The sequence below is a fragment of the Phyllostomus discolor genome, chromosome 1 (assembly GCF_004126475.2).
Source record: "Phyllostomus discolor isolate MPI-MPIP mPhyDis1 chromosome 1, mPhyDis1.pri.v3, whole genome shotgun sequence".
In the NCBI taxonomy this organism is placed as follows: domain Eukaryota; kingdom Metazoa; phylum Chordata; class Mammalia; order Chiroptera; family Phyllostomidae; genus Phyllostomus; species Phyllostomus discolor.
The window spans coordinates 34,042,955-34,066,812 of record NC_040903.2 but is presented as its reverse complement, the minus strand read 5'-3'; the positions used below and the strand labels follow the sequence as shown (position 1 = coordinate 34,066,812).

Sequence of the window (23,858 nt, the reverse complement as noted above, 5' to 3'; positions counted from 1 at the left end):
ATAATTAATTATGGCTCTTGACAATGAAACTCAGCAATAAGCATGTTAAATTCTGATTCTACAGAAGCTCACAGCCTTTCCATTAAAAGGCTCTTCTTTAAAAACGGGACACTAATCTCTAACTTCTATTTTACTTCCCCCAACTCCTCACAAATGAGAAGTTACGAATGGCTGCCAACCTGGTTATGATCAGGAAATGGAATAATAGATGCACAGACACCAAGAATCATCGACGGGTGAATCTCGCAATGTGTGTACGTGGAACAATAAGCTACTTCTTTCTCCTGCAAGTCATCTGGAGTCATTGCAAGCATCACTGTTTCTTCTTCTAGAGTATCAATATATTCTACTACTCCACTGGCCACGAGATCCTGCCAACTAAAAGAGAATTCTTAGTTTCCTTATTTTCTGAACTCTTTTAACGAGGCGTTTTACCTAATCGAGAGTATTCCTATACATATATTTACTCATATAGAAAGAGTTACAAATAAGCACATTACTGTTAACAGTGGAAAAAAGCAAGTTACTAGACATTAATTAGTTTTGTTTGAAAAGGAATAAGGTAAGGAGTAAGTATGTTACTAGACATTTTATTAGTTTGTTTTGTTCTAAAGAAAGGAATATATTTGTGGGGGTAAGGAGTAAGTATGTAATACACAGATTAAGGTCTGGAGGAATACATACCCAATGGTTACAGTACTTACTTTTGAAGAGGAGAATATGAATCGGGGGCTTTTATTACACATACTGTTTGATTTTTTTACAATAAAATTATACACACTCATATATTACTAAAAATAAATTTTCAAGCAGGTCCATCTTTTTATTTATTTACATATTGTTCATACTATATGTTATTTGTAATATTTGTTACTTATTATTATTACTAGACTTCAACATGTCACAAAGACTTTTATGCTTAAACAAAACCTGTTAAGTCCCTTACTTGGTAACAAAAATTTAAAAAACAAAAAAAAAAACAAGTGTGACTGCTAATAAGTACAGAGTTTCTTATTGGGGCGATGAAAATGTTCTGGCATTAGATGGTGGAGATGGTTACACGATCTTGTGAATATACTAAAAATCACTGAACTGTCTACATTAAAATCATTAACTTCATGGTATGTGAATTATAGCTCAATTCTTTCTCACTGCGTGTACTCACCTGTAGTTGTTGTATTCTCTCTCTTTCAGTTGATCAATGTGTCTCTTCTTCAACAGTAGCTTTTGTTTTTCCACAATCAGAAGTGGTCTACAAATACGACCTGCATCTGTATAGATCCGAATCTCCCTCTCTCGAATATCTCTGATCATAGAAACCTAGACATTTAAAAAAAAAATCTTATGGACTTTTATTTTCTCTGTATCATCAAGGTTTAGCTAAAAATACAATAAAATTCCTAATGAATTTCTGGAGCACCCAATTATCAAACAAAATGGACAAATTTTAGTTTATCATTGGTTAATATACTAAAAACCTAGGTATAAATTTAAATTTTATTAAGAATATCTAACCGTGGTAATTATAGAACGGAACAGCAACATCTAGTATAATGTCATGCAAGATAAAGCAAACTGAAAAACTATTTTTGGTATCACAAACACTAGTAAATGGCAATTTCTTACTTTGCCTCTTTGATGATCACATATACTTCACTCTGTAATTTTCTGACAACCTGCCCTATATCACTCTGACTTGACAATACTTTCCCAGTAATAAGCCTGACTTCTCCCACTCACCTAATAGACAAACAGCTTATAGCCTAGCTGTCCAATATAGTAGTTGTTAACCACATCACTACTGAGCACCTAAATGTGGCCAATGCAAACTGACATACACCGTAAGTATAAAGTACACAATGGATTGCAAAGACAGTACCACAAAAAAAAAGTTTTTCACAATATATTTTGATTGTATGTTAAGTTGTAATATTTTAGATCATCAGGTCAAATAAGATATAGCATTAAAATTATTTTCTTTTGTTTTTTACTTTTTTAAGATGGCAACTAGAAAAATTTTAATTGAATATGTAGCTCACACTATTTCTCCCAGATAGTGCTAAAAAATATATTCCTAGAATATATCAAAAATATAAAAAATTTGCAATAAAAAGCATAATTATTAAAAGCACTGCAGAATCTGAAGTACCTATACATAAAAAAGTAAAAAAAAAACCACAAGAATTTCAAGTTAATTGTCTAGATCTAATATATAATCTTGGAAGTCAGCTAGGAAATGAACTGCCAATGAATTGGGAAATGAAAAAATAGGCTGCTATTTCTCTACAAAAATACTTTTAAAAAAAAATCACATCTGGATACTTTTATTATAAAAAAAGACTGAGTCTATTTAAGAAAGGAAAAAATATGAATTACTCAGTTTAAAAATAGTAGTAAACCAGCCCTGACCAGTTTGGTTTCATTCAGCAAAGTGAAAGTTCTCCAGTTCGAATCCCAGTCAGGGCACATGCCTAGGTTGCTGGTTCAGTCCCCTGCTGGGGCATGTATTAGAGACACCTATCAACGGTTTTCTCTCATACTGATGTTTCTCTCCCTTTCTTTCTCCCTCTTTCTCTCTCTTTAAAATTAAATAAGTAAATCTTTTAAAAAAATAGTAAGGCATAAAAGGTTTACCAAAACAGTAAGTTCTCCAAAACTAAAGTGTCAACGCCAGTAAGAAGAAAGCGTTCCAAGTTCTTAGCCCACTTCCTATCCTTGAAAAACAGCATGAGAAGCAGTGTCTGTGAGCAAAAACCTGAGTGGCATTCTCAAGTTGCAGAAAAGACACTGCTTTCAAATGCTTTGCCTTGAATCCTTAGAGAATTCCTAGTAGAATACAGCTCTAGTAACTTAACAGAAGGACATAAAGTGAGTTGTGCCTCTCAAAGGCCAAACAGTATCTTTATGTTCCAAAGGAAACAGGATTCTCTAGTATGTTTAGAGGACTATTGACAGGAAAGCCTAAAAAGCCCAATATATGAGTCAAGTTAGATATGTGGAAAAAAGAACTTCTGATAATCAGAAAATATGAAGGAAAAGAAAAAGTATAGACTACTTCTGGAAAATAGACACAACTCCCCCACAGAAAGGCTCCCAACATCACTCTCCAACAGGAGATTAAACTGCCTGGTCCAAGGACACAGGTCCATTTATAATGTTCAACAAACATTCAGGGTCTACTGTATGTCAGCACCATGTTCAGTGCGGAAAATCCAGTCACAGTAAGACACGTTCCCTGTCTCTGAGGAGTTAACAATGTAGTGAGTGAGTCAGGCAAATGAATCAATAGGTACTATATGGTATAAGCATTCTGTCAGAAGTAGTTAAGTAAATATGCTCTACAGTAACAATAATCTAAATATGGGAGTCACTAAACAGTCTACAGACCAACTCTGCCCTCACCTATCAAATGTTTTTATACATAAAGCTTTATTGGTTCACATACTGTCTATGGCTGCTTTTCACTACACCAGGGTTGAAAGCACAAGACACTGCATAGTAAACAAAGCCTGAAATATTTAATATTTGGCCCTTTATAAAATGCTTGCCATCCTGGCTGATGTGGCTCAACGGATTGAGCGCTGGCCTGCGAACCAAAGGGTCTCCAGCTTGATTCCCAGTCAGGGCACATGCCTAGGTTGGGGGCCAGGTCCCCACTAGGGGGTGCGTGAGAGGCAACCATGCAGTGATGTTTCCCTCCTCTCTTTCACCCTCCCTTCCCCTCTAAAAATAAATAAATAAATGAAAAAATAAATCTTAAAAAAAAAAAAAAAAGAAAGAAAGAAAATGATTGCCAACCTCTTGTCTAAACCAAACTGGGAGGTTAGGTAAGGTATCCTGAAGACGACGAGTGTTAATATGCATTTTGCAGAATAAGTGAGATTTACCTGGAAAAAGTAATAAGCACACCCTTCTCCCTACTGCCTGTTTTTAAGGAGGTATTGGGCCACAGGGAGCAAAAATATTCCAGGTAAGGGAATGGGCCATGAAAAGGTAAAAAGACCTAAAACAGCATGAAGAATTTAGTTTTACCTCAGAGAATACAGAAAAGCTGAAGATGGCTCTCAGCAGAAAAACATGGCATTAACAGTTCTTACTCATAAAAAATACAGCCAATTTTGGTTCCTAGGTTTTTTCTTAGCCCTGCCTGCCCTCAAATGAAACAGCTCTTCCTGCCTTCAAGCTGTGAAAACACTGGGTCAAAAACTAGGCTGTCTGCCTGCTGGAGTAAGGTCTGGAGCAACCAAACTGTCTCTCTGCTCTGCTAGGTAGAAAGGAAGCCAGCTACTGGCTTAAGTGTATTACAGTTTCCCTCCCAATCCACTTCCCCTAGATAGACCCCAACAGTAGTTTTGGAAGAATCAAAAGACTTAATACAGTACTAAAAACAAAAGCCCTATCTTAGGAAGTAATAAAGCTTGTGTTATATTTTAGTAATTTGTTAAAAATCCAACCTTATCCCAAAGCATTTCAATATCCACCTAAATATGAGAATTGATTAGAGGTGTATCACACTTTGCGAATGAATCTCTGGATTCAGAAGGTTCAAAGATAATCATTCCCTTTTTAAAAGCATTGTTGTCAGCCCTGAGCAGTGTGGCTCAGACGGCTGGGCACTGTCTGCAAAGCAAAATGTCAGAGGCTCCATTATGGGTCAGGGCACATGCCTGGGTTGCAGTTAGGTCCCAGCTGGGACACGTTCAAGAGGTTAACAGATAGATGTTTCTCTAATCAATATTTCTCTCCCTCTCTTTTTCCCCTCCTTCCCCTCTCTCTAAAAAAATAAAAGCATTGTTGTAAGCCTTAAAAAAAGATCCTCAAAAAAAATCCTTTTAGTTTAAAATATAATTTAAGGTCTAAAATATAATTTAATAACTTAAATTACATATCAATTTTTAGAAGCATATATCTAAAGCATTAGGGCAAACAATATCTTATATTAATTGAATTTAGCTCAAAATATCACCTGCACTTTTAACAAAGTACTTTACAATTCAAGAAACCAGTTAAAGATGCCAATACAAAGATAATTTCCTCCCATCTTACGCCTTATTTAGAAATCCCACAGATCATGCCCTCTTAGTTAATTAAAGACTCTTACCTCAGACACAATGATGTCCATCTGACGCCGCAGTTTCCTCAGGGTGTTCATAAGCTGTTCAGGATCTTTATGTATGCCAACCCAACAGCCATTAACAAAAATTTTGGTTGCACTAAAATACAAAACCAAAAGCAGTTTGCACTTAGTAACTCTACACTAAGCTGTAACCAAAAATTAACAACTTTTTTCTTAATTGCATCTATACACACTCAGCAATAGCTGCAGGAGAAATTTCTTCTAAATTTTCCATACTCCATTCTTCTAAAAATTCCAGAATTGGAGAAGGTTGAGATCCAACTGAAATATAAGCCATCAGGGCTAAATTCTTCACAAGTCCTACAGCATGGCCCTTGAAATAATAAACGAAGTATTAGCCATACTGATTTAGCCTATCAAAATTCTCTTTCACAAACATTTTTCCCTCAATTGGATTTTAGGATTTACTCTTACTTTCAAAGAAAAATTAAAAATAATATCATAGTTCTAAACCACACTACATAATTAAATAAAAACTCACTCTGAAAGTAATTATATCCTACGTAATTACTGGCAGACTTTTTGTTCGAACATAAATTCTGATGCATTACCTCCGGGGTCTCAGCAGGACACACCATTCCCCACAGCGTATTATGCAACTGTCTTGGTTTGGCCAATTTGCCATCTCTACCAATAGGAGAATTCAAACGACGCAGGTGAGAAAGAGTAGATGCAAAAGTCAGGCGGTTTAGTACCTAGAACACAATAACAAAGTTTTAAAGTTCAGCATTTGTTACACTATCCCATTTTTGGCAATACTAGAATGAGGCAAAGTCATATTTTTACATATAACCCATTATGTGTCAAACTGACCCCGTCCCGCCTTTCTCCATCCTTTCCCAGTATATAATCTTGTTCACTTGCATAACTTCCATAATTTAACTGCCCCTTTAAACAGGGGTGGCAAATATGTACAGTTCTAATACACCACCATACAACATAAATGTTTTCTTTATGGTGGGGATTTTTTATTTGTTTTGTTCTCTGTTGCATCCCGGTGCCTAGAACAATACTTGGCATACATCAGGCACTCAGTAAGCATTAAATGATACCAACTCACATTCCTTTGACCATAACAGACATCACTAATCCATCCCAGTACTTCTTCCAGGGTGAGACCTCTGAATCCAACAAGGACATTCAATACTTACAGGATATCAAGCAAGGCAATATTTACAAGGTAACATTTAGAGGAAATAGAGCAAGCAATACAAGCTCAATATAGCTAATAACAAATCACCACCTTTCCCAGCCCTACTAAAACTCTAATCTCCTTCCTCTTCCTAAGTCTCTCATCACGGTTAATGACATCACCCTTCCCTTAATCTTCCAATCCAGAAATCTCAAAATAGTTTTTGCCTCTGACTTCCTGTATCACACATCAACAAACATATCTGGTCAACTCTACTTTCAAATTTTCTCAGAAACTCAACCCCTCCATTCCCAATGGCACAGCAATACACACCCCTCACCTCTTACCTATACTACTATCATTACCTCGTAAGTTCCTGCAATGTCCCCTCCAGTCTACCCTCCTCAATTACCAGATTAAAACACAAATACGTCACATCTCTCATCCATTTAAAAAATTTTAAAACAGCTCCCCACCAACTACTGAGGAGCACACTTTTAAAACTTTCTCCATGAAGTCCCAAACGACCTTCCCGTACCAGCCTCCTAAACTCCTGAACTCCATCAGCACTGCCAAACACCTTCTCACGGAAACACCTTTGACCATGCTGCTGCCACAGAATGGAACACATTTCCCCCTGCCGCTCTGTGCTCTGTAAAAGCCAGCTGACCCACCTCCAGGAGATCTGTCTCTTTTCTATACTCTGTAGAGTTTTCTATCTTAACTAACTGGTCAATCACAAAATCTTACAAAACATACTTCCTAAATAGTTCTGAAATTTGACTCTACTCTCCATCTCTACAAAACTGCTCTACTCCAGGCCCTAATATTTCTCACTCAGCCTGTTGCAACAATCTTCCTCCCACCAACTTTACCCTTCTCAAATCTTTTCTTCACACTGCCAATTACTGTGAAACTACCTAAAAACAAAAATGACCATGTCCGCTCCCATCTCCAACCCGCCTTCCTAACCCTCCCACTTTGATTTGAAAGTCCTAGACTGCTCTAGCTCCTCCCACAAACACTAGTTCCCTTCTCTCCATCCCTTTGTTCAGGATATCAAGAAACCTTCTCCAATTTTCCTGTGAACCACTGGTTCTCCACTCTTCCCAGGCATGGACTATTTTCCAATTGCCCTTCAAGATTCTCAGGTGTCACCTCCTGAAGAATGCCTTTCACCCTCTTGGTTGTGTTAAATGCTATTTCCAGCATTCCCACAAAGCAGTTGTGCACATCTCTCCTTATATATCCTGTACCATGTTATAACTATCTATTTGCATCTATCTGTGAGTACACATGGTAAGCTACTGGAGATGAGTGATGATGTTTTATTCATCTTTGCATCTCCAATGAGTGGCAGAGTCCCTGGCTCATCAAAAGTCCCAATAAACAACCATTCACTGAACTGAACAGGCAACACAGCATTTATCATAATGCAGCTCATAGCCTCCAGAGCTGTACTCAGATGAATCTGCTTTCTAGTAGATGGTGAGCTCTTCGAGGGCTGGAACAGTATCCCACTCATGTTTGTGAATCCTGCATCACAAACACTGCATATACTTAATAAGTCCTTACTAAATTAAGTGGAACTAGAAATTTAACTTTGCTATCAGAAAACCTCCCAGAATTTCTCAGAGCTTCTAGGTTTCCAGGAATTAAGCACCTGAACTGGTGTCTGAATGCCAAATTAACCAGGTGGTACTAGTACAAGCAAACAGGCCAAGATCCAAAAAAGAAAAAGCATAAAATTAGACATTACATTACAGATTCTCAATCTTCAATGAAAACTAAATAAAAAAATTTTTAAATGCCTGATGAGACATTCCCCATCATTCCATCTGAGAGTAGCTACTACTGTCACTGTAAACACAGCCAGCCGACAGAGAAATCAGCATTAGAAGTTCTATTTTGCAACAAAGTGGATTTATATTTTCATCAGCTCTTCTAATATGAAGCTTTTAAGACACAAAAATTCACTAATATGGACTGTCTCACCTCCCAAATAGCTATGTTAATTTATTAACTATCTTGATGAAAGCCAAAACCTTAAGTCTCTCTTAGTAACAGTAATAGCTAATTCAAGAAAAATTACATTTTCATAATTCAAAACCCTCTAGTGCTTTTACACCTGACTAAGGGGGGTGGACTGCAAAATAATTCACATTCATTGAATGAAAGAATCTATTAGTCCCATAGCATTTTCCTGTAAAGCCTGTAGTCATAGTCAACATCCTTACCTGAGATACTCCAGCTCGGCTTGATGAGCTTTCTTTTGGTCACCCCAGTTCCCAGTAGCTAAAGAATATTTTAGGCCATCAGATATAATCCTTGTTTAATGCCAACTCCAAGTTAAAATCCTTTCCTCGATCAATAAACTTCTGTGCATAGATCCGCACTTCTTAAGTAATTCTTAAACATGCTGCCAAATAAAATGGTAGTGTACACCAAGTAAAAGTTCTACATCACGCTCCTCAATAAGAACAATGCTGCCCCAAGGGAACGAAAAGGGCTGGAGTAGAGAAAGAGAGGTGTTAATACTCTTTCTACGTATAAAGTACAGGTACATGGAGTACATAAACATAGGGAAAGAGCAAGTAGGGGCAAAAATGTCAAAAGAGGTTAAGTGGGGGTGATTAAAAAAAGTTAAAATTAACACTAATCTATAATAAACAGATACGTTATAAAACACGGATAAATCATATTGTTAATTGCCTACAGATATTTTAAAAATAATTTTTCAATAAAAGATATGTTCACCATAAAAGGAAAATATAAAACATAACAAAAAAAAAAAATCAATACAACCCCATACGGGAGATAACCACTGCTAATATTTGATAGAGCCTCCAGCTTTGTGTTTTTATAAAAGCAAAGGCAGGACTAATAAAAGTTCTAATATCGGCTCTTAGAAAATCAAGGCAAATAATTCAACTTTTCCAAATGCCTTGCAAAGCTATCAGAGGAATACAGAAAATAACAGGACCATAATAAATTGTTCTCACAAAGTTAAAATTCTCAGACATGAAGCAGAAAATCTAGGCAAGTGGCAAAGAGAACACAGTTAACTTCATATGTACCCAGTATGGATGCCAAGATGGTTAGCACTCTACATGCAATGGACCAACCTAAAATGAAATCTCTCTACTTGTAATAATGTCATTTATAATGTTACCCTCTAAATAAGAATGCAAGTAGTGGTCCAGCAAGATCCAATCTTTTGTTCCATAGTGATCTCCATCTAATTCTTTCTACCCAAAAGCTGCTAGAAGCACCTATGAACCATGTACCTTAAAAAAGAAAAAAAAAAGAAAACACACATGGTTTTTGGCATTTTTGAAAAGTTTACATATTAAAAATCATTTTTGACTTTTGAGCTTTAAGAAAGCTTTTATCTCAACTATACATTTTGCAAAGAACTTAAAACAATGAATTTAAATACCCCAAGAATAAGTTTTTGGTCTCACAAAAATCGCTGACACCAACATGAGGGAGCATTTCCTTTTGTAAGACTTCCTTTGCATATTAATCTTTTCTCTTGGTGACACCAGGTTTTGCCCTCTTGAGCCAATAAAATTTAGTGCAACATTCTGTTCTTGGATGATGACAAAAGCTTCATCAAGAGAAGGTTAACCTGTCAGAGAATTTACATAAGAGTTATTTTAAAATTCATATTTTTACCTTAAAAAAGGTCAAACTGTTAACTTATAATATGGTAACTTCCTGATAACTTAATCAATTTGCAAATACTTTTATAAAAATCAAGGAATCAAAAATCTTTGAAGAGATGATACTTTAAGGGTCTAGAGATCTCTAACAAAATCCACTGATCAGAACTTTCCAGAAAAATACAAATAATTCCATTTAAAAACAAGAGTGTTTCTTTTTTACATTTTAATAAATAATGGTAAAACAAAAGTCCTTTAAAATATTTATAATCAATTAGAGGTTTACAGTCATATTAAAATTTACTAACCTACATACAAATAAATAAATGCGCCAGATGTTTTAACCCTTTGGTTGGAGAGGTTTTTTATCCTGTAAATACAACCACTCCCTTTTTGTAAAGGAGAATATTTTAAAGGCATTGTTAGGGAGACCTGCAGTCCACACCTGCCACTAACTATTGCAGCTATGGTGTCTCAGGAGCATGTACTCAGTTTCCTCATCCACAAAAAGGCTAAACAAAATCATGTCTAAATCCCATTTCAGTTCTAACACTGTAAAGTTCCAATTTTACACAATAATGAATGTGAGAAATGAGGGACAACATTTAGTAACGCTGACCCCTGTAATACACTTTAAGTTCTATCACAGCTACTGGCATGCCCTTCCTGTCTTTGATTTCCTATGTCCATGTATCACTGATTCACAAGTTTACACATCCCAATTCCAATCACAGAACCAAAGGTCATAAACATGTCAGTCAACCAAAGTGAGGCTACAATATAGTAAACAAAAGTAGTCTTTTTAAAGGTAATTGTCGTTATGAAACTGTTCCTTAAGGTTAAAATGGATTTGAAAAAAGGAATAAGAATAACAATGTATTTTCAGGAAAAGAAAATAAAGCACTTTTGCACATGAATGCTTGACTCACAGATATAAAATTTGACTTAGGCTTGCCCTGGCTGGCATAGCTCATGGACTGAGCGCAGGCTGTGAACTAAAGTGTTGCAGGTTCAATTCCCAGCCAGGGTACATGCCTGGGTTGCGGGCCATAACCCCCAGCAACTGCACACTGATGTTTCTCTCTATCTCCCTCCCTTCCCTCTCTAAGAATAAATAAATAAAATCTTTTTAAAAAATTTTAAAAAATTGACTTAGGCTTCATAAGAGATATAGAAATAAGCGGTAATTTTCAGAAAGACAATATGCATATATATGCATAAAAAAGGCAAAAAGACAATCTACATAAAGCAAATCAGGTCTTTCACTTTACTAAGAAAATTCCAGTACTAACTGAACCCAGTTCAAATCATTTGGGATGCCTTTTGGATAAAAGATAACATGTATTACTTCTTTTAAAATAATTAAATACTTATTATTTTTAAGTATTAAAAAAAGCATATGGCTAAAAGTGAAAGCTCAAACCAGTAAAATCTCACCAGAACCCATTTTGCAGAACCCAGAACTCATGCAACCGTATCAATAAATACTCTAATAACTAAAATGCATTCCCCCTTCTAACCTTGTAACCAATGCTTAGCCTGCACTTTACCTTATCTCTCTGTAGTCTTAAAGTCTCTGGACAATTCAGAACAATTTTAAGACTCAACTACTATTTATTGAGACAAGGATCATTAATAGAAAAGACTGATAAGGAAATGAATATTTATCTGGACTCAAAGGACCTTCCCACAAAAAGTGTAACTTTATAGAAGAGGAACCTAAAGACACCACACTGTACAGTTAACATTACAAATAAACACAAAATGACATCATGTGATCCTGATGCAATGTCCTGGGAAGCACACAATATTATTTCTGTATTTTTCCTGCCCCCAAATGCATAAATTTAATCATATCATGAGGAAATATCAGAAAACCCAAATTGAAAGAAATTATACAAAATAAATAGCCTATCCTCTCCCAAACTTTCAATGTTATTAAACACTGAGGAAAAAGAAGAGGAAAAGAGACAGAAAACAATATGCAATTCATGATCCTGGACTGGATTCTCAACCAGGAAAAAGAAATGCCATTAGGAACATTATCAGGACAACTGGCAAAAACCTGAGTAAGACCTATGGGTTACCAGAGTTGTAGGTAAGTTACCATATCTTTAGGACAATAAGATGCACCTAGGTTTTAGAGGAGGAAAACAGGAAAAAAAAATTTTGAAGCAAAAAATGTGGTAAAATATTTAAAGACCTATGACCCCGCTAACCTCCCCCCGCAACAGTGAGCCAGGTATGCTACATTCAGACTATAAAACACAACCCCATTCTCCTCCCAAATGCGGGGGAGGGAGTATGTCTTATAATCTGTCTTATAATCCATTTTATAATCCGAAAAATACGGTAAATGTCCTGACTATGTAAGTGAATGTCCCGGTTCTTAGGCAATATACGCTGAAGTTTTTAGGAGTAAAGGGGCATGACCCCTGAAGCGCACTCTCTAATGTTCCAGAAATAAGGTGCATGTAAAGAGAATGCTAAAGCAAATGTGCCAAACGTTACCACAGGTGAATCTGAGTAAAGAGCAAGGGAGTTCCTCGCAACTTTCTACAACTTTGAAATTACTTCAAAATAAAAAGTAAAAAAAAAGATATAAACTACTAATTTTCCTATTTTTCTAAATTATAGCCAGACTGGAATGCTTCTAAGATTTTTCCTTACTACTGTTCTTTCCTGCAGCTGTCAATGAACCCTGGTGCATCTAGTTTTCACATCTATTTTATTGAGAATTATCAGGAAAGAACCCAGGCTAAAGGCTTGTGCTACACAATAAATGGCATGAGATTTTTAACAAGTAAATTGCTCTTTAGAGCAGCTTTCTATTTGTTTTAAGATTAGCAACAGTCAGTAACTTTGAACATCCTGTAAAACACAATATATTTTGTTTACACATTACCATTTCCATCATCTCTGGATCTTCAAAATCATAAATATATGCTCTAAAATATCTCTGTCAGACACAAAACCTAATGCTCTGAACACAATAATGATGGGAACTTCTTGCTTGATATATGGTAAAGTTGCCACAATGCGCTGACCAATTGCACTCTTTTTTGCACCCTAGAAAAATAAAATATTAGCATATGAGTATACAGATATCACAGCCATATGAAAACATCATAAGAACCATTTTATATACATGTTAATCACTGTATGTATTTCAAAAGAAGCATGCCTCTCACGCTATAAGGAATGTCCTATGGCTACTTTTCAAAACTACTGGAATGGATTCATTATTTTATGGACAGATTTGTCATTTAGATCTAAGATAACATCCTTTCTCTACTACTGCCTGCCAAAATTCTCTCAGAATCACCCAACACTGTACTTGGAAATGACTTTTTGGCTGCAAAAAATGTATGAACACTGACCCCTCAGCTTCTCTACCCACAAAATCAATCAGTCAATCAATCCTCTGAAAGAAAAGAGAACATGAAAAAGTGAGAGAGAATACGGACAGACATACGTTGAAAAATGCTGAAAAGTAAGTATTAAGCTCAGAGCTGGTCTATGTAGTATCATCTCCTTGTTTGAATAAACAACCTATTTCACAACCTTCATTTTTTTCCAATTTCTCTTCTTTTAATTGTACCAACACACAAAAAAACAAAATAAAAATTACTAGCCTAAAATGCCATACAAATATGTGGTTTCTCAGTTTTTATCATATTTCTTTCCTTCAATATCAAATTCTACCTTCTCTTGGCCTCAAAACCGCACATTATCACATCCCTCTAACAGCAGTTTCTGTCGCCTTCCTCTTCCTACTGCAGGCCTCCTTCCTCAGAAACCGTCATCCCATCTCCTGGCTGTTCGGTGACAACTTTTCATAAATGATCCCCAAATCTCATCTTGATCTTTTTCTGTACTCAGCCCTCAGATGTCCAACTACCATTTGGTATTTCTATCAATTATTCCATTCAGTCTATTTGTTTCATCATAGATCTTTTTCCAAATAAGCAAAACATTAAAAAATAATGCCCACATCACTACTCCCCCTAAAAAATCTTTTGTCTCAAAATGAAATCAATAGATTCTCTCTAAAAAATAAATATCTTGAAAGTTATTTAATACAGAATGTCAGAATAGAAATCACAGAATCTTAAATGGCTCATCTTCATACTCTATCAAACCTATCACTAAATCCAGATGATTCTCCTTTCTCTGCCTCTAATTCATTTTGCCCATTTGTTGCCATGATAATCTCTCCATGTATGTTGTGTTCATAGCTCTGCCCTCCACAACCCATGCCTATGCTTCTCAAAAATAAATGCACATCACAACCACCCGGGGATCTTCTCCAAAACCTTACACTTGGGCCCCATCCCACTCTCATTTACAAGTAAAAGCCTTTTAAATTAACATGTATTCTACATGTGTGTTTAACTTTAGGCAGTTTAAAACTCTCTAACCTTTAAGGTTTGATCTTTGTAAGACTTATACAAAGTGAAATTAGACTGCAGAACTATTTCTAAGAGCACAGGACTGCAAACTTAAATGACCACCTTAAGAGAAGTAGTTAAATTATGCTACATCTACATATGGAATATCACAGCCCAAAAAGAATGTTCGAGTGAGGATGTAAACATGACTTTAAAGGATACCAGTAAAGTGTGTACGGTAAGCTCTCACTTGTATTTTCTGCATTAAGACTATTTCTGGACTGATTCACAAGAAATTTTCAAAAGCAGCTGCCTATAGGGAAAAGACCTGGGGGTCAAAGACTACTTTCTATGGATACCCTTTATTGTACTTCTTGAACTATTTTATCATGCATGTATGACTTATTCAAAAAAATTTTTAGCCCTGGCTGGTGTGGCTCAGTGGATTGAGTGCCAGCCTGCAAACCAAAGGGTTGCCAATTTCCATTTCTAGTCTAGGGCATATGCCTGGGTTGTGTGCCCGGTCCCCAGTAGGAGGCATATGAGAGGCAACCACACACTGATGTTTCTCTCCCTCTCTTTCTCCTTCCCCTCTCTAAATAAATGAATGAATGAATGAATGAATGAATGAATAAAATCTTTTTTAAAATTTTAATAGAAAATGTACATAAAATTAAAGAGGTAATTACAACTATTTTCCAAGATAGCTGTAAAGATTAAAACAAGCAATATGAGTAACTTAACTGGCACACAGCAAATATTCAAGAAATGCTACCTATTATTAGATTACATTACTTTAAGTAACATGCCTATGGTAGGAAGCTTCAAAGACTGTGCCTGACAATCCCTGCCTACTACTATTATCACCTATGTAATTCCCTCGCATGGAGTAGAGCGCTGAGCATACTGACTTACATCTAACAAAAACAGTGTGGCAAAAATGTAAGATGTCACTTCCAATATTAAGTTATAAAAGACTGTGATTTGCACCTTGTACACTCTGTGGCTCTTCAATTACTCTCTCTGATGAAGCAAGCTACCATATTGTCAGCTGCTGTATAGAGAGCTTAAGATGACTGCAGTCTAGGCAAACACACTGATTGCAGCTTTGTGAGAGATGTTCAACTAGAGGACCCAACTAAGCCTCACCAAGATTTTGGATACAGAAATTGTGAAAAGATATATGTTGCTATTGGAGTACTTTGTTACACAGCAATAAGTAAATAATACAATGCCTGTCATGTAATACTGATAATATGTTCAAGAAAAGCTTTCTAAGAGCCCAGTCTATAAATTACAAAAGGAATAAACCTAAACAACATCATATTCCAGTCCATACCTGTCCTCCTCTTGCCAGCATGCTAACCCAAATTGTGCTGGTGGGTCGGGAAGAATTCTCCAGACATGATCTGCACTCTCCTGTGTAGGCATATTTAGAATCCTTTTTGGCAAACACATAGACTGTGTTTGTTGCCATTTTCTCTTGAGCAATCAGAACCTACATGGACAATAAAAAAAGTTACAGCCAGAAATCCCATAAGATCCCTGAAATGGAAGAGTGAAATCTGTATCTTAATTTAATCTGATCATATAGGGTCACTGAAACATCAATTCTTGAACATCACGAATTCCATTTTGCATAAACACTTCACAGAAACAAGCTCAAACAACAGACCTTATATCTAGTGCATATTATATAATACAGCTACATAAAATTTTGGTTCACATAACTACAACTCTCACACTTCTATAAATATTTCAATTGCCACTTCCAGGTTATTCTGCATAAAAGTTTACTTTTTAATTTCAATTCTCATAATTTAAATCTTAATCTTCATTGTGTAATTTTTTTAAAATAATGCTACTATACCTTTTCCGACCCATTAATAATGAAATAGCCACCAGGATCCAAGGGGCATTCATTTAATTCACAAAGATCACGATCTGTTAAGCCATTCAACAGGCAGTAAGTTGAACGCAACATAATTGGAATTTTTCCTATAAAAGTTTTCTGATGCTGAGTCTGAAGCTGTTCTTCGCCTTCTTTAATAACTGTTTTTGTTATATCAACATAAAGTGGAGCAGAATACCTTTGAAAATAAAAATAGAACATAATAAGTAATAGTAAGGTATTTGCTAAAACTCCCAACTCATTAAACTTAAGTTTTCTGAATTGTATTTCACTACCAGCTGCTAGAAAAAAATCTTTACTTACGTGAGATTTCTTAATCTGGCCTCATTTGGCATCATTGGTGAAGGAGCACCATCTCTTTCCCAGTGGGTAGGCTTGGAGAGATAAATTTGTTCAAACTTCAGCAAATATCTTGGCTGAAATAAAACCAAAAAAACAAAGAAGGTAAATAATTTTTTTCCATAAAAGTTTTAATGATTCCATTTCAATCCACATTAACATTTTGAGAAGAAGCTATAGAAACTGACAAAATTCATCCACTTTACCAACAGGGATGTTCCAAAGTCAACATTCTTATTCCATAGATGTCAAATTTTATACTTAATCACTTTCTTAAGGCCGAAGAAACAAAAACACTTAATATATCAAAAGTAAATAAAAACTATGCACATCTCATGTGCTCTAAGTTTATAACAGTTAAAATGCATTTGTATTAAAAATCTATATAGTTCCACGTGCCCTCTCCTTAGTCAGGGTCAGAAGTACAAAGTTATCAGGGAACAAAGAAAAGGTAACCCATACAATTAAGAGCTTCTCTCTAATCTAATCAATGGAATACCCGAAAAAACCGCACCTAATTCTTATATGAAACATACAAAAAGATACTAATTATTCTATGTAAGGTAGTAGAACTTCCAACCCTAGTTGACTATAGCTCAGCCAACAGTAGGAGAAAAAAAAAAAGGGTCTCAATTAAATATCTACTTGTGTCCTGGCTGGTGTGGCTCCGTGGTTTGAGTGCTGGCCTACAAACCAAGGGTTGCTGGTTCAATTCCCAGTCATGGCACATGCCTGGGTTACAGGCCAGATCCCCAGTTGGGGACACAAAAGAGGCAACCACACATTGATGTTTCTCTCCCCCTTCTCTCTCTAAAAATATATAAGATCTTTCAACTTGTGTATTTGCTGCCCAATAACAAGATCCATGAGAGCTTCCCAGAGATAAATGGATAGTGAGTTTCTCTCTAAATCAAATCTCAGAGAAAGAGAAGATGGGACTAAACAGACCACTGAAGGTAAACTGACACTCTAGTTTCCCAAAATGGAGTAAATAAGGGGCAAAGAGAACTGGTGATGACAATGAAGCAAAGGGAAGCCTTCTATCTACTCCTTACTTCCACCATCACTCTAGTCTAGGACATTATTATTTTAAACTTAGGCTATTCCAAGATTTTTCAATAATTCCCCATGACACCCAAAGATATCCAAAGCTTGGGACCACCTGGTTCCATCTCATATTCTATTAGCAGCTACCAAAACCAGATCAAACCAAAAATCATATACTGAATGTTGTGGTCCCCATTCCATCCCCAAGCCAAACACACCCCAAGCATTTTCTTGCTGAAATGCCTAAGTATCTTTTCTCTACTAAGATAAGTTCCACCCTGCCCTCCATAGTCCTTCAAATACTTTTACTTTTAAGATTCCTTATACTGTCAAAGAAACAAGTGGGTTTTCCTGAAGGAATTTTTGACTTGCTTCATCTTATTTCTGAGTTCCCTCTTCCCAACTATTAAATACCTACTATCTGAATAGGATTAGGGTTTTGGATTACAGTTGACCCTTGAACAACTTGGGGGTTGGGGATGCCAACCCACATCCCCAATCTCATGTAGTCAAAAATCTGCATATAACTTTAGACCCCCCCAAACCTTAACTACTAACAACCTACTGTTGACTGAAAGCCTTACTGATAACATAAACAGTCAATTAACACTCTGAATGTTAAATGTATTATACACAATATTCTCACAATAAAGCCAGATAACAGAGTGTTATTAAGAGAATCACAGGGAAAATACATTTTTAGTATTACACTGTATTTATCAAGACTATAAGTTTATACAATCTGTGTCCAAGATGAAAAAGACTCACATGTATGGGGACCCAAGCAGTTCAAATCCATGTTGTTCAAAGGTCAACTGTACTTGCAAAAATGCATCTCTCCATTTGTAAAAATAAAGTAGGAGCTGACTGAAGACCCATAAGTACCCTGCTAAACACACCAACTGACTTTTTTTTAACCTTTAAGTCAAATGAGAGAATTAAAATTTCAAATCCATATTCTTCTTTCACTTATGTTACTTTATTAGCATAACCATCTTACCGGTTCTTCAACTTCTCCACTCGCATGCTGAGCCTCAGCTTGCAGGTCTATAGGTGGAGCATCTTCCACAATTCTTTGAACAGACATCTGAATAAACTCATCAAAAGAATCCAGCTGTTGTCTGACCAAGCCTTTCTCGTCAAAATAGGAACTGGGGAAATATTTTTCATAATCAGTTACAACCTAGTGATGTTTTCTAGTACATTTCCCCATTTTCATTATAATTAAATTCAATAAACAATCATTAAATACCAACCACTACATGACCACCACTACACAAGACACTATGAGGTATCCAGAAAAGGGGTGAGACTAGGAAATCTTTCTTTGTAGAACTTCTTAAGTTTATAGAAACAAGACTTATAGGTAAATTAAAATACAACATACGAACTATACAGGAGGACTAATTTACAAATGTCCTTTATAGATAGATTTCATCCAACCTCTTAGAAACATTTCTTGAAAAAAATGTCAGGAGAGAAAACTAAAAAAATGCAATCAAAGACAAAAACAAGAACTCTAATTTCAATAGGAAGTAAGATAATATTAGTGGCCTTTAAAATATGTATGCATTAAGAATTTCAATTTTAGATTAAAGATTATTAGTTCTATTTTGAGTATGTTAAAGGGGAGATGAGAATAAGGCATTTAAGCTGCATAGCTGGGCTTTATTGAGACTCGAAGAGCTCCGAGATCCAACACGATTCTAAGGACAAGACTATTTCATCACCCCTCAGCAGCAGGAACTGCCCAGACAGCACACCTCTGTATCTCAACTCCTCCACATTGTGACCTCTGCATCTTCTATCTGTGGTACCTCCCCTTAGCTTCTGCTCGCTTCTCACTAGTAACTACTGACTCCATCCTCGCATCAATTTTCTAAGACAACATGCATAGCCCAACTCACCACCAGCCTCCCCATTTGGCATTATCAGGTCACCTCGAAGATCACTGGCACGCATACATACTGCCTTTGGTTTAAGGTCCCACCCTAATTTGATTAACTGCGACCGCCAATATTAGAAGTCTGATCCTATGGTAGGTAACAGAGTACACAATGCTTGTGTAAGGTAAGACTTAATGATGACTGGGGCAATTTCCTTCATAGAGACCGTTAGCTAACAGGAGAGAAATGTCTCACAACCATTTGAGTCAGCCATTGATATTTAAGAAACCCATGGAAAGCTCTGTCTGTTAATATAAATAGCAATGGTTTTTATGGACAATTAATGATTTTTAAAAATCTTTACAAAACAATGGACAAGTTCCAGTCCCCCAGGAAGCTAAGCCATAGCTACTTTCCCCAAAATCATCAGAACAGTGCTTCACTGGAATGTAATCCTTTAAATGCCTAAATTATATATTTCATATTTATATCTAATATTACGATTATTTTACCAGAAGTCATCTTACTGAAGTCACTAGTGATATTGCTCACATTCACACTGCTTGGGAAAGATCACTGGATGTTAAAAACCAAAAGAACAAAACATCTCACAATAACCACAGCACCTACAATTAAAATGTAAAGTCTAGTCATTTATTTTGCAAAAAATATTAAATGGGGTGACCATTCACAATATAGTATTTTATCCTTCAGCAATCTACCACATATGTCGAAAACAATTCATTTTCACCTAAGACCAAAATATTCTTTGAATATAGGCATATCCCGCAGAACATCTACCTGATTTTATTTCTTAGTAAAAGGCCTCTTGGTGGTTAATATTCAAACATAATAGAAAATCCAAATGTCTCAATACAAAATTTTTATAACCCACGTTTAATAGGAAAAATATGTATTAACATCCTAAAAACTCCATACATTTTCAACAAAACAATGTTGAGGAAAGGTTCAGTTATATTACAAATACAAATGGCACAATGTCAGAAACATGCGTTCTTTGCAAAGGGAGAAAATGTCAACCAGAGGATGTACATCCTGGAGCTGGTGGAGATCAAAGAGGCCCCATCATGTTACATACAGAAAGCATGGTGTAAGTTTATTACTTAAAAGTTACTTTTCTGTCTGTGGCCAAACCGCCCAGAGCGCACCTGATCTCATCTGGTCTCAGAAAAGGTACTTTTCTTACCTATATATAAGGCTTCTTCCTGAGTTTTATTACATTTTAATTATACTTAGAATTAGGAAAATTTGGGTTGAAATACTACCTACTGTAACATTATCCATTTAAAATAAAACAAATCAAATTAATTTTACCAGTAATGAAACAAATGGGCATTTGTACCTCCTAATATAATGCCCCAAGAGCAGAACATCACTACTGCCTAAAGTAGCCTTCTGAATCTAATTAAGAAAACATCAAACAAATCCTAAACTGAGGGGCACTCTAAAAAGTAACTGGCTTGCCCTGACTGGTGTAGCTTTGTGAGTTGGGTATCATCCCACAAACCGAAAGGTCACCAGTTCGATTCCCTGTCAGGGCACATGCCTGGGATGCTACCCAGGTCCTCGTTGGGGGTGCATGAAGCAAGTGATTGATGTTTCTCTCTCGCATCAATATTTCTCTCCTTCCCTTCCTATCTCTCTAAAAATAAACAAATAAAATTTTGAAAAAAATAAAAAATAACTGGTCTATAGTCTTCAAGAATGTCAAGGTCAAAAACAAAAAGAGGAAGACTGAGGAACTATTCTAGATTATAGGAGATAAAAGAATAAATCTTGAAAACCAACACATTTTATGATCCTAGGTTGGATCCAGAATCAGAAAAAAATAATTTATTTTGCTATAGACATTAGTGAGATAAGTGGCAAAACTTGGATAAGGTCTATAAGATTAAATAAAATTAATATTGGATTGGCCAAAAAGTCCATATGGTTTTTTCTGTAAAGTAAAAGACATTTTTCATTTTCGCCAATAACTTTATTGATTTGGATATTGTGAGTATGTTGGCCACCTCCCACAATTGGCTTCTAGTGGGTAGAGGCCAGGGGTGCTGCTAAACATCTTCCAATGCATAAAACAGCTTCATAACAAAGAGTTATTTGGCCAAGATGTCAATAGTACCAAGACACTTCGCAAACCACTTCTGACACGTTCCATCAGTCATAGCACCTTCTCCTTATACTACACAAACCTTTTATTTTGCATTTCTGTTGTGTTTTTACCTTTCCTCATATAATAAAGCATAATATGCCAAAATGTTGCATAGTTTCTTCCATCTTCAATATTAAAATGGCTACACAAAAATTCACCAATTTTGATAAGTTTTTTTTAACACACGCTGATATGACAGCTGTCACAATACAATCTAACAAAATTATTTCAAATGAAATTAAAGACAACTAACAACTGCTAGAGCATCCTGATTTTGATGGTTTATGTTACGTAAAAGAATGTCCTATGTCTGCAACTTATTCTCAAATGGTTCAGAAAAAAATATAGAGAAAGACAAATATACAGTAAAAGGTTAACTAACATTTAGGTAAAGTTATACATGAATTCTTTGTGTAACCTTTCTATAAGTCCGAAATACTTAAAATATATATAAACAAACTGGCTCTCATGTGACACATTCACATTAGAACATCTAATTTTCAAGAACAGAATAAGCAGGAAATCCCTTTATAGGTTATAGTTCCTTTTAAAGCTTATTCAGTTTAGTCTAAAAAGTTACCTGATTACAATCCAGCATGCTTCTTGCCACAAATCTGGGGTGATTTCATCATCATCCTCATCATATTGCATATCTGCAAAAACCAAAAACATTGCAGTAGTTTGAAATAAAATGTTACTAATTAACAACACCTTGCTCCAAAGACATTAAGTAGCAGAAACATATTTACTCTCTGCTAAATAAAAAGCAATTCTTTCACCTCACTTTTCTAAAATTTCAATTATATTAATTGAATAACATACATAAGTGGTTATACGTCTATGTATAGGTCTACAACACAGAGGTATTCTCCCCATACACAAAGAGGCCTCATTACAAAGGTTCAACATAAGTGTGAATCTGTAGTTTTTCATCTTCTCCAGAAAATCCATCTAATTCTCATCAATAGCTAACTATGAAGGTAACCAGGAGCAAGCTCATAGTCCTCTGATCATTAAGCTCCTCAGAGACTGGAGTCAGGGATTAGGGTAAGAGTGTAGAGAGGGAAAAGGGTTCCAATAGCTAGACAATACCTTAAGGTTGGGTGATCCATTACAGCAATATTTCATGAATGTACATGTATGTACAGATGGTATTTTCCAACCACATCTTATATTTCACAAGCCTTTTTACTTGTGACCTTGAATTTCCTACCATCAAGATACAGGGGTCTACATTTCCTTCCTTTGAATCTGGGCAGGTTTTTTAAGACAACTAAGAATGCTGCTAAAGCAACATTATATGACTTCAGAAGCTAAGTCAGGAAAGGCAATGCTGTTTCACCTTGCTTGTAGAAACACTTGATTTTGGAACGCTGAACTGCCATTAAGAAGTCCTACTACTCTAAAACTGTCTACCATGAGGGAGCCCCAATCATATGGAGAAGCTACTTAGCAACACGCCGGTCTGCAACCCTAGTCCTTGAGCCCTCCTAAACTGCACACCAGCCATGGGAGTAAACACTCCAGATCATGCATCCCCCAGCTGTCAACACCCAGTCTTTGAGTCTTCCCAGGTGAACTACTGACGTGGAGCAGATAAGTCATTCCTACTACAATATATCCGAATTCCCAACCACTTAAATCCATGAACACATTAAATTAATTTTTAGGCAACCAAATTTTGGAGTAGTTATGCAGCAATAGTAATTTGAACAACAGAGCATTCAAAAAACCAGTGTGTACTGATCATCTAATATTATTCTCATCTTATGTTAAGAAATAAATGTGCTGTATTTTTGTTTTTATATTCTGACATATATATATACATATACATATACATATATATATATATGGTCTGTAAAACTTAAGAGCTCTGGATTCAAAATCTGATATACATCCAAAAAAATTATTTAATAAGTTCTTGAATAGACTGGAATTACTGATAACTACACAGTAATGGGACAAGGGGTAAGAAAAAGCTATCTAAAATAACTCAAGAGATTTCTAGCTTTGATGACAGACTCTGATCATTAGAGGTTAATTTCAAAGCCACACAGGAAAAGCAAGTAAGAAGGTAGGAAAAGGAAAGAAAATGATGAGGTCAGCTTTAGGTATACTTACAAAACATGTATCCCTTTAAATACTTATAGTAGGCAACCAAAGATAAAATGAAACT

General features: G+C 35.8%; 1 protein-coding gene across 1 annotated transcript in view; it reads right to left on the bottom strand.

The window, feature by feature from the left end:
* Positions 1-23,858, bottom strand: part of POLR2B (RNA polymerase II subunit B) — a 41,476-nt gene that overhangs the window by 14,148 nt on the left and 3,470 nt on the right. The window contains 21 exon segments of the mRNA XM_028507806.2: positions 180-378; positions 1,166-1,320; positions 5,102-5,213; positions 5,311-5,450; positions 5,689-5,832; positions 8,507-8,526; positions 8,529-8,602; positions 8,604-8,669; positions 8,671-8,688; positions 9,442-9,493; positions 9,496-9,540; positions 9,543-9,556; positions 9,709-9,823; positions 9,826-9,900; positions 12,833-12,877; positions 12,880-13,003; positions 15,665-15,823; positions 16,196-16,415; positions 16,541-16,653; positions 18,624-18,774; positions 22,263-22,335. Coding sequence (XP_028363607.1) covers positions 180-378; positions 1,166-1,320; positions 5,102-5,213; positions 5,311-5,450; positions 5,689-5,832; positions 8,507-8,526; positions 8,529-8,602; positions 8,604-8,669; positions 8,671-8,688; positions 9,442-9,493; positions 9,496-9,540; positions 9,543-9,556; positions 9,709-9,823; positions 9,826-9,900; positions 12,833-12,877; positions 12,880-13,003; positions 15,665-15,823; positions 16,196-16,415; positions 16,541-16,653; positions 18,624-18,774; positions 22,263-22,335 — 2,114 coding nt within the window.